General features: G+C 42.3%; 1 protein-coding gene across 4 annotated transcripts in view; it reads right to left on the bottom strand.

The window, feature by feature from the left end:
• The window catches only part of SMURF1 (SMAD specific E3 ubiquitin protein ligase 1), a 120,131-nt gene that overhangs the window by 75,341 nt on the left and 32,761 nt on the right, over positions 1-12,029 (bottom strand). Inside the window, exon 1 of one of the 4 annotated variants that reach the window (XM_032266556.1) lies at positions 2,021-4,107. The exons of the other annotated variants lie outside the window; for them this stretch is intronic. Coding sequence (XP_032122447.1) covers positions 2,021-2,042 — 22 coding nt within the window. The 5' untranslated portion in view covers positions 2,043-4,107. Of the gene's footprint in view, positions 1-2,020; positions 4,108-12,029 lie in introns of those variants that run through there. 4 annotated transcript variants of the gene reach the window in all.

Raw genomic sequence — 12,029 nt, 5'->3', positions numbered from 1 at the left:
AGTAGAGACGGGGTTTCACCATGTTGACCAGGATGGTCTCGATCTCTTGACCTCGTGATCCACCCGCCTCGGCCTCCCAAAGTGCTGGGATTACAGGCTTGAGCCACTGTGCCCGGCTTTTTTTTTCTTTTCTTTCTTTTTTTTGAGACAGAGTCTTGCTCTGTTGCCCAGGCTGGAATGCAGTGGTGTGATCCCGGCTCACTGCAACCTCTGCCTCTGGGATTCAAGCAATTCTTGTGCCTCAGCCTCCCAAGTAGCTGGGATTACAGGTGTGCATCACCACACCTGGGTCATTTTTGTATTTTTAGTAGAGATGGAGTTTCACCATGTTGGCCAGGCTGGTGTTCCAACTCCTGACCTCAAGTGACCTGCCTGCCTTGGCCTCCCAGAGTGCTGGGATTATGGGCATGAGTCATCATGTCCCACCTGGACACATAACTTTTCAACTGGAAGAAAAGTATTCTAAAACTTTATATTTTTACAATAACTTAAGAATCATTTTGGTCACTACTAAAGGTAAAATATGTTCACAGAAATTAGAATAAACAATAATATAAGTATCCATGATCTCACTACCCAGCTATAACTCCATTATTACTTTTTCCTCTAGAGCCTGTCTTTATCAGGGGAAGGACAGTGAAATGGCTAAGTGCCTGGTTCTGAGCCTCACTCCCAGGTTTAAACCCTCCTCTTCCACTTCCTAGCCCACGTGATGTTGGGCAAAAGAGTTAATATGTCTATGCGTCATCTGTAAAATAGGAATAGCAGTAATGCCTACTTCATCAGATTTTTAATGTCATTATCCTGCCCATATGGTTTTGCTACCTGCCACTTTCACTTAATAGAATGTGTGAACAGTTTCTATGTCATTCGATATTCTTACATAAAATGTTTAAGGGCTGCAATTATTCCACTATATGGCTGTTCCATAATGTATTAAGATCCCTATTGCTAAGCATTTAAACTGCTTCCAATTTGTTGCTATTGTACAACAAGCAGTTACATGAGGAGAGTAGGAATGAGTGGAAGCTGGGGATCCCACACTGCAGTGACAATGACAGCAACAACGGCTTCACGCAGACCAGGCTGTTTGCCTGTGACCTGGCTACTGCGTTTCCTAGTCACCCAAGCTACCTTGCTTCTTGCTTTTTCTCAAGTTTGGTGCCCAGCCTCTGGCCCTTCTAGGCACTCCTAGCAGCCTTCCAATTAGTTCTCTTAAGACTAAATTAGCCAAAGTCGGTTTCTGTTGCTTGTAACCAAGACACCCTCCTGATAGAAAAGACATTATTCTCTTCTATAAATATCCCATTCACTTCAAAATGGACTGAATGAAAACCTGTGATACACACACAGGTATACACATGCACACACATGTGAATAAGCTACACAACCAATCAACCTTCACAATCTGCCACGTCCCAAGAAGAAGCCAGTGAAACTAGACAGCTGCAATGCAAAGCACAAATTCTCTCTGAAAGACAGACATTTTTATCACAATGAAAATTCCTGCATGAGTCTTCATGCACTTATGAGCTTGAGATGCTATACTTTCACTAATGCAAAATTATTTAGAATATATACACTACAGAAAGACTAATCTTTCTCAGAGGAAAAAAGATAAATGACACATTATACCCAAATACAAATACTAAAACAACAACCACTACTACTAATTACTAACAATTACATACTACTCTATGCTATATGTCAGGTACTGCTGTAAACCCTTTTCATGTTAACCATCTAATTCTTGCAATTAATCTATCATAGGGACTGTTCTTACACTCATGTTATATGTGAGGAAACTGAGGCATCAGAGAGGCTGAGTTGCTTGCCCAAGATAATACAGCTATTAAGGATTTGAACCCAGACAATTTAGCTTCAAATCTGTGTTCTTCAACACCACATACATTGCTTCTTGATTTTTGTCTTATAATGATAGATTTTTGCATTCTAATCATATATTAAATTTTGGCTGTGTGTCTTACAGAGGGGGCCTAAATGGCCAGAGGATATTTACCACACAGTTGGATGAAGACCATCTCCTATCGCCTGTCCCATTAAGACTACGATTCCAGTCCACAGAGTGACTATCACTCCCCTTCTCCCAACAAATGCCAAGCACTGTTCTACTTTCAAGCCTTTGCTCAATCTATTTGCATTATTTAAAATGCCCTCCCAACCCATCACCGCTTTGTCTATTTCCAACCAATCATGACAGGGCAAGTTCAAATGCCACGTCCTATACAAACCTTCCCCAAACCCCTCCAGCTGGAATGAATCTGCCTCTCTCCATATTCCTGTGATTCTGTTTATCTTTCCATCCCTCCCCTCCCAATGTAAAATTCTACAAAGCAGTGACTACATCTGGTCAATTCTCCTTTTTTGTTTGATATCCTCCATGGTATAGAAGAAGGTTATTGCCAAGAGTAGTTGTTCAATTAACGACTACTGAAGTTAAGAAAACTGGGGTATTGAAGACTTCTCTACCAAAATGCAATCCCAAGGAGGCAAACTGGAAAATATCAAAGACTTAGAAAAATTCAGCCTATCATGAAACGACTATAAAGCCCCCCTGTAAATCTATATCTAAAAACCTATCATTAAGATACACTGTGGTTTGTGAAATTTCAGCATTTATTCCAATAGGTCCTTTTATGGTCTGAATGTGCACACTGTGCGAAATGAAAGAGGAAATTTTTTGGGAAACTATTTAAAATATTTGGTAAATACTGGGAACACAAGGTCACATGAACCACAAGGAAAAGGCCTGAAACTCACTGCTACTTTCATAAGCAGTGTGGGTGCTAACTGCAAGTAAGTCAGACAGGTGGCCAGCCTGTTTTTAACAATTCCATTGTTGCTGGGAGCAGTGGTGTATGCCTGTAATCCCAACCACTTGGGGCAGAAGCAGGATCGCCTGAGCCTGGGAGTTTGAATCCAGCCTGGGCAATATAGCGAGACCCTTTCTTTTGAAAAAACAAAAAAGAGAATTCCAGTGCCTTCTGCAACCTTTTTACCCTTCAGTTGGTTTTCCAAGTGATTTACGGATTAAATCAAAGCTAAGCAGCTCTTTGCTTTTTTCATTACCAGCTCATGACTGCATGTATCACAGGCACTACTGTGGTGAAAATGAAATATTCCTTTTGCATTTTCCCAAAGTAAATGTGGAAAGATGGTAGGAGGAAACCCAAAGATAGTTTTAATCACTAACCAAATGGAAATAACACATCATAGATTCTGTGATAAGTTTTTGGTAAAGGTACATTCCTGTGTCACCAGGAGAAACAAGAACGAACAAAGATGACTCACTGCCCTCAGCACCTGCAAAGCAAACATAGAAAGAGAGCTCCCATCACCTCTGTAGAAAGGGTGTGAAATCCAAATCTACCCTCATTAATTCCTCCGCCACCACAAAGAACCCTCACCATGGGGTGCCTCTCGCAGAAAGCATTCTTTTTTGGAAAACCTCATATATTTTAAAATAACTTAAAGAAGGTATGTGGATTATTTGTAACTCGAAGGATAAATGCTTCCAGGGATGGATACTCCATTCTCCACAATGTGCTTATTTCACATTGCATGCCTGTATCAAAACATCTCATGTACCTCATAAATATATACACCTACTATGGACCCACAAAAATTTAAAAAGATAATAAAATTTTAATTCTCACCAAAAAAAAAAAAAAACAAGAAAGAAAGAAACTGACATTAAGATATTTCTGATTGGGCTTCATTGATTCCTTAAGATCCAGACTCATGAGGAGTTCCTGGAAATCCCTTGGACCTAACACAACTGACAAATGGGAAACAACCATTCTTGAACACAGAGAAAGTTGGGCGTCAACCTCCAGCCATTCATACTGCAAATGATCTTTCTGTCCTATTTGCAGGGCTACCCTGTACCAAAGGGCATACAGTTACAGGAAGCAAGAAATATTAAGCTTCTCCCATCTTTCTCGGAGCCAGTCCTAGAGTGGCATTAAGTGGCATTCCTGGAGAAAAGAAGTTGCCCTGGCCAGGCACAGTGGCTCACGCCTGTAATCCTAGCACTTTGGGAGGCTGATGCGGGTGGATCATGAGGTCAGAAGTTCGAGACCAGCCTGGCCAACATGGTGAAACTCCATCTCTACTAAAAATACAAAAATTAGCCAGGCATGGTGGTGGGCACCTATAAACCCAGCTACTTGGGAGGCTGAGGCAGGAGAATTGCTTGAACCCAAGAGGCAGAGGTTGCAGTGAGCCAAGATCATACCACTGCACTCCAGCCTGGGTGACAGAACGAGACTCTGTCTCAAAAAAAAAAAAAAAAAAAGAAGAAGTTGCCCTTAATGAAACCTCACACTTAATCGATCTTTTGAGTATTAGTAACAACACCAGGGTATTGAGACATCTTATTGTTCACCTAAACAGCCAGCCTATTGGCATATATACACACCTGACCCAGAAACTAGGTGACAAATAGCCCAAAAGTGTGAAAAGCATGGAAAGTGAAGTTGCTGACCTAATTTGCCTATGGGAGAACCCTTTCAATTCTTCTTAAAATCTCATTCATAACAGACATCTCTGAACTCTCAAGTTTAAGAAAATCCCTTGAAAGTATGCAAAACCTGGCTGGGCAAGTGGCTCACGGTAATCCCAGCACTTTGGAAGGCAGTGGCGGGTGGATCACGAGGTAAGGAGATTGAGGACATTCTGGCTAACACAGTGAAACCCTGTCTCTACTAACAATACAAAAATTAGCTGGCCATGGTGGCACATGCCTGTAGTCCCAGCTACTCGGGGGGCTGAGGCAGAAGAATTCCTTGAACCCAGGAGGCAGAGGCTGCAGTGAACCGAGATCATCGCACCATTGCACTCCAGCCTGGATGACAGAGCAAGACTCCGTCACAAAAAAAAAAAAAAAACAAAACAGTATTCAAAAACCCCTAACAGAACAAACCTCATCAAACTGTAAGGAAATTCACAACCTACTCACAACCTAAAGAACACTTGGACATTGTTGCTGTGTGGAGCCTTAACAACTGGTCCATACCCTGTTATGCCCTTGCATCCAAGACTTGCAATTTAAAAAGATTAATAGGATCGCTCATCTTGCAAAGAATCATTCCTTTATTAAAGGATAGTAATACTTAAGGTTGAAAATAAATCCCTTAGAGATGTGCATGTGTTTGGATGTCTGAGAATACATCCTAAGAAGGCATGTATGCTGAAGATCATGGACACATATGTCATTACAGGCACATATGCAACCTGATACTGCAGGTCCTTATAACAGCCCAACCCTAGACTTCAACCTCTCTCTGGATGGCATCCTCATGTGGTGAAGAGATTAACTTTTAGAATTTTTTTTTTTTTGACACTGAGTCTTACTCTGTCACCCAGGCTGTAGTGCAGTGGTGTGATCTCGGCTCATTGCAGCCTCCCCCTCCTAGGTTCAAGCTATTCTCCTGCCTCAGCCTCCCTAGTAGCTGGGACTACAGGCACATGCCGCCATGCCCAGTTAATTTTTGTATTTCTAGTAGAGATGGGGTTTCACCATGTTGGCCAGGATGGTCTCGATCTCCTGGCCTCGTGATCCGCCTGCCTCAGCCTCCCAAAGTGCTGGGGTTACAGGCGTGAGCCACCATGCCCTGCGAACTTTTAGAATTTCTAATAGAACAGAACTCCACCAGGGAAGACGGCTTGAACATCAGTCAGAAAGATTCGATGTAAAGGGACAGCAACAAAACCAGGGCACTTTTATTTTTTTGAGATGGCATCTCACCCTATAGTCCTAGGCTGGAGGGTAGTAGCACCATCTTGGCTCACTGCAACCTCCATTAACTGAGTTCAAGTGATTCTCGGCCAGACGCAGTGGGTCACGCTTGTAATCCCAGCACTTTGGGAGGCCGAGGCGGGTGGATCACCTGAGGTCAGAAGTTTGAGACCAGCCCAGCCAATATGGTGAAACTCCATCTCTACTAAAAAAACAAAAAAATTACCTGGGCGTGGTAGGGCACAATTGTAATTCAAGCTACTCAGGAGGCTGAGACAGGAGAATCGCTTGAACTTGAGAGGTGGAGGTTGCAGTGAGCTGAGATCATGTCATTATACTCCAGCCTGGGTGACAGAGTAAGACTCCATCTCAAAAAAAAAAAAATAAAGTGATTCTCATGCCTCAGCCTCCTGAGTAGCTGATATTACAGGCATGAGCCACTATACCCAGCTACTTTTTGCATTTTTAGTAGAGATAGGGTTTCAACATGTTGGCCAGGCTGGTCTCGAATGCCTGGCCTCAAGTGAGTCTCCCACCTCAGCCTCCCAAAGTTCTGGGATAACAGACATAAGCCATTCCAGCTGGACAAACGAGGGCACATTTAAAAAGAAAGGGTGCTATTATTAATTATGCTTGGACAAGTTTTTTTTGTTGTTTTTTGGGGTTCTGTTTGTTTTTGAGATGACGCTTCACTCTTGTTGCCCTGGCTGAAGTGCAATGGCGTGATCTCACCTCACTGCAACCTCCACCTCCCAGGCTCAAGCGATTCTCCTGCCTCAGCCTCCTGAGTAGCTGGGATTAAAGGCACACTCCACCACGTCTGGCTAATTTTTGAATTTTTAGTAGAGACGAGGTTTTACCATGTTGGCCGGGCTGGTCTCAAACTCCTGACGTCAGGTGATCCACCTACCTTGGCCTCCCAAAATGCTGGGATTACAGGTGTGAGCCACCGTGACCCACCCGGACAACAGGTTTTAAACAGAATTATTCCACAAAGAAGCAGAAAATATGGTCATCACCCTAGAACACATCCACCAGATAAAACTGTTTTTGAGCTTTGAGGGATATTTCTGCTGTTCTATAGATGCCAACGCACGTTAATAATTCACCTCCTATTAGCTATACTCTTTGATGATGAAAGCATAATAAAAGCTAAGAGAAAAAGGAAGGTTAGATATGGCTAAGATTTGGAATACACCGTTCTTCCAGTTAGCTGATGCAGGGACTGACAGCAATCTTGCTCATTTGAGATTTGAAAAGGACACAGCAGTGGCCAGACGTGGTAGCTCTTGCCTATAATCCCAGCACTTCGGGAGGTTGAGGTGGGCGGGTCACTTGAGGTCAGGAGTTTGAAACCAGCCTGGTCAACATGTGAAATCCTGTCTCTACTAAAAATACAAAAAAATTCGCTGGGCATGGTGGCACATGCCTGTAATCCCAGCTACTCGGGAGCGTAAGGCAGGAGAATTGCTCGAACCCGGGAGGTGGAGGTTGCAGTGAGCGGAGATCACGTCACTGCACTCCAGCCTGGGCGAGAGAGAGACTCTGTCCCAAAAAAAATAAAAGAATAAAAGGACGCAGCAGCATTGCCCATTATATGCACAGCACTAGCTGCAAGCCTAAGTAATATGCACACTTTAAATCAAAGAAGAAGGTTGGTAAGAGTAAGAGCATAACAGAATGAATGGAATTCAGTATTGACAAGAGTAACAAATTGGTGGTGTGACCTGTAATTTGGAAAAGGTTTGAGTTTTCCTTCTATGATATGAAGCTAATGTAACCATGTTGGAAGTCATTCTGGACACCTAGAAATGGCATGCTCAGGGAACAGCATGATTCCTCATGTGCAGTTATTTGGCCATGCTCTTCCTCTCCAAGCCTACTCTGCTAGACTGTAACACTGGGGCTAGAGTTCCACCAACTCAACTAGGTTTTCCAGACCCCACGTTGGCTGACTCCCTGTTAACTTCTGCCAGCAGGAAGTCCTAGAGAGAGGATGGAAGATGACAGGAGAGAAAAAGGGACTTCCTTCCCAGTTTCCTATTTCTGTCAGTATGCCACCAGCAGCAGCAGATGGTGCTTCCAGCCCCCACCTTCCGTCGTCACTCTCAGCGCCAGCCTCCCCACACCCCCTCAAAGACACCAGCAAGCTGCAGGGCTTAGCCCTAGGCTGTGTCCTCAGGCTCTACTGTACTCACTCCCTCACCAGCTGGCTCTCCAAACACTGACCAGATGGGACCCCTCTCAGTTCACCTGGCACCCACCAGGTCACAGACCCTCCCCAGGGGTTCAAACACTCACTGAGCTGCACCCACACCCTCAAACGTCAGTACAGCAGTTCCACAGTGCCTCTCTCAGAGGCCTGGATACCAGCCCCACGGGAGCCCTGAACGAAGCTCCAAAGCTGTGCTAACATCACCTCTTATTTTTCCTCAGCGCTGGAAGTGACAGTGTCTGCACTATCCTAGTACTGTACCCCGCTTCCTCTGTGTTTTGTCAGCCTTTGAACACATGTGTAACCCAATCCCTATATTCAATCTCTTCTCTCTGAAATAGCTGGAGTAGTCTGTTTTTCTGACTGGACTCTGACTGAGTCACCAAAGGTACTGAAAAAGCATTTGATAAAATTCAACATCCATTTATGATTTCTTTAAACTTAATAAAATAAAAAGATATAAATGCTTTTTCCACATGATAAAAATATACATATTTCAATTCAGAAGCAAACATCACACTTCACGGAGAAATATTTGACACATTTCCATCAAAGCCAAGAGCAAACAAGGACATCCCAAGAACCACCAACACATAGTACATAGTACACACACTCTTTTGTAGTACAAGAGTGTTGGGGCTGGGTGCGGTGGCTCACGCCTGCAATCCCAGCACTTTGGGAGGCCGAGGTGGGCAGATCACGAAGTCAGGAGTTAAGAGACAAGCCTGGCCAGTATGGTAAAACCCCATCTCTACTAAAAATACAAAAATTAGGCTGGGTGAGGTGGCTCACGCCTGCAATCCCAGCACTTTGGGAGGACGAGGTGGGCAGATCACAAGGTCAGGAGTTCAAGGCCAGCCTGACCAACATGGAGAGAGCCCGTCTCTACTAAAAATACAAAAATTAGCTGGCTGTGGTGGCGTGTACCTGTAATCACAGCTACTCAGGAGGCTGAGGCAGAAGAATTGCTTGAACCTGGGAGGCAGAGGTTGCAGTGAGCCCAGATAACACCATTGCACTCAAGCCTGAGTGACAGAGTGAGATTCCAGCTCAAAAAAATATTAATAATAATAATAATACAAAAATGAGCTGGGCATTGAGGCACACACCTGTAATCCCAGCAACTCAGGAGGCTGAGGCAGGAGAATCGCTTGAACCCAGGAGGTGGAGGTTGCAGTGAGCAGAGATCGGGCTACTGCACTCCAGTCTGGGTGACAGGGGCAAGACTCTGTCTCAAAAAAAAAAAGTGTGTTGGAATGCACTAATGACTCAACAGAGCAAGAAAAGAGCTAGAACTAAACTATGAGGTCCTGAAATACCGTTCATTGATATGATTTTTTATCAGGAACATATACTGCAAAACTAACATAAAGAATAAGAATAATTCAGTAAGATAACTGGGAACACAATTAGAATACTGAAAACAATAGCCTCTGTATCTATGGGCAATCTTAGTTCAAAGATGTGATAAAGATCTCATTTTAAGCAATAGTGAAAAAAGATAAAATTCCTAGAAATCAACTTTAGAAATAAAAGCATATGAAGAAAGTTTTATATATGAAGGGTTGAACAAATGGAAAACATAACAAGTTCCTGAATAAAAAGACACAACATAAACAAACCCCAGTTCTTTCAAAATTAATCTAGAAATTTAATGTAATCCTGTTAAAATATTTATGGAATTTTTCTTGGGGAAGAATCAGGGAACTAGATATCAAGAGCTAGCTCACAAAAAATAGAAATCAACAGCCTGTGACTATATGAAAGGACCCTCAACCTTACTCAAGAGAGACGCAAATTAAACCTACAATAAAATGCCATCTCTTACCTATCAGATTGGCAAAAATCCAAGTTTGGCAATCTACTGTAAAGATGATGCGAAAACAGACTGAAACAAATGCAAAATGTTGTAACACTTATGTAGGGAAGTCCACCCATATCTATCATATCTTTTTAAATGCATGTGCCTTTTAACTTAGCAATCTCATTCTGGAAATGTAGTCCATAGACAAACTGGCACATGTATATGGGGCTACTTAGCACATCACTGAGGAGCAGAGTTCTGGAAAAAGCCCAAGTGATCCAGCAACACAGGATTGACGGAGTAAATTCTGGTAAATACACAGCCACGAAAAAGGATGACAAAGGCCCCCAGGAAAATAGCAAGTGACAAAAACAATATGCAAGTGGTATACACAGGGTGTCGCCTTTTGTGTAAGAAGGGAGTTAACAAGTAAATTCGTGTTTGCTGGTATTTGCACGTCAAGAACCATAGAAGGATCAACAAGAAACTAATAAAATAGCTAGCAACTGCAGGTGCACAACTTGCTGAGTGCTCCTTTTTATTGCACTTTGATTTTTGAACCAGTTAAATGTAATACCTAGTCAAGAGGTAATGACAAAATAAAATAATAAATTTTAAAGGCCAAGAAAAATTGAATAAAGGACACTGATACAAAAAAGCAGTTCAGTGGAAAAACAAATATGAATAACACCTAAAAAAAAATTATCCAAAATCATGAGAAAAGCCAAGTAAACCAAAAAGAGACAGCATTTATCTACCAATTTGTGAAGATCATGAAATTTGACACTAAGTAGTGCTGATGATGGTACAGAGAAACAGCCACTCTCAGACACTGCTGAAAAGCATATAAATTAAAATAATCTCTATGAAGAGCTACTTAGCAAATTTAAATTTAAATTAATTGTATCAAATTTATCAAAATTATAATTTTTAAACATTCAAAAAATATTTTCTTTTTTTTGTTTTTTACACCTATGTCAATGCGGAGATCAAAATTACAAATTAAAATTTAAAACACACAAAACTTTTGACCCAAAATTACCAGTTGTAGGAATTTACCCACAGATGTGCTTGTATATGCATAAAATTACATATATTCAATGATAGTCACTGCAGCATTTATATAAAAAGCATAAGACAGCCAGGCACAGTGGCTCATGCCTGTAATCCCAGCACTTTGGGAGGCTGAGGCAGGCGGATCACCTGAGGTTGGGAGTTCGAGACCAGCCTGACCAACATGGAGAAACCCCATCTCTACTAAAAATACAAAATTAGCCAGGTGTAATGGCATATGCCTGTAATCCCAGCTACCCGGGAGGCTGAGGCAGGAGAATCTCTTGAATTCAGGAGATGGAGGTTGCGGTGAGCCAAGATCATGCCATTGCACTACAGCCTAGGCAACAAGACCAAAACCCTGTCTCAAAAAAAAAAAGCATAAGACTGGAAACACCCTACGTGTCCATCAAAGAAGGCCAGTGGATTTAATGTAGGCTATGGTTTGAACATTCCCTCCAAAGCTCATGTTGAAACTTAATCCTCAATGTGGCAGTATTGAGAAGTGGGACTTTAAGAGGTGAGGCCTTTAAGATGTAATTAACTGCATTAATAGGTTAAAGCGTTAATAGGCTAATGAGTTACCATGAGAGTGGGACTGATGGCTTATAAAAAGAGGAAGCGAGTTGAGTGCGGCATGTTAGCACAATCAGCACCCTCACCACGTGATGCATTGTGCACCTCAGGGCTCTGTACAGTCCCCACCAGCAAGAAAGCTCTCACCAAATTTGCTCCCTCAACCTTGCACTTCTCAGCCTCCAGAACATAAGGAATAAATTTTATTTCTTAGAAATTACTCAGTTTCAGGTATTCCGTTATAACTAACAGAAAACACACCAAAACAATATAAATCCATGTGATAAAATACAATGTAGTTATTTTAAAAGACTGAGAGTAAAAATGCCAGAGTAGGTGGTATAGTTTGAACGTCTCCTCTGTTGAAATTTAATTGCCAATATAATGGTATTGGGAGGTAGGGCCTTTAAGAGGTGATTAGTTCATGAAGGCTCATTAATGGATTACCCTCATTAATGGATTAATGCCATTATCATGGGAGTGGGTTAGTTATCATAAGCATGAACTCCTGATAAAAGGATAAGTTCGGCTCCCACTTTCTCTCTGTATCATGTGCTCACTTGCCCTTTAGCCATGTATGATACAGCATGAAGGCCCTTGCCAGATGCCAGAGCTATGCT

Source organism: Sapajus apella, unplaced genomic scaffold (genome assembly GCF_009761245.1).
Source record: "Sapajus apella isolate SASKATOON/1434 unplaced genomic scaffold, GSC_monkey_1.0 scaffold159, whole genome shotgun sequence".
Lineage (NCBI taxonomy): Eukaryota > Metazoa > Chordata > Mammalia > Primates > Cebidae > Sapajus > Sapajus apella.
Note: the sequence above shows the minus strand (reverse complement) of the source record. Positions and strands in the feature narration are given on the sequence as shown.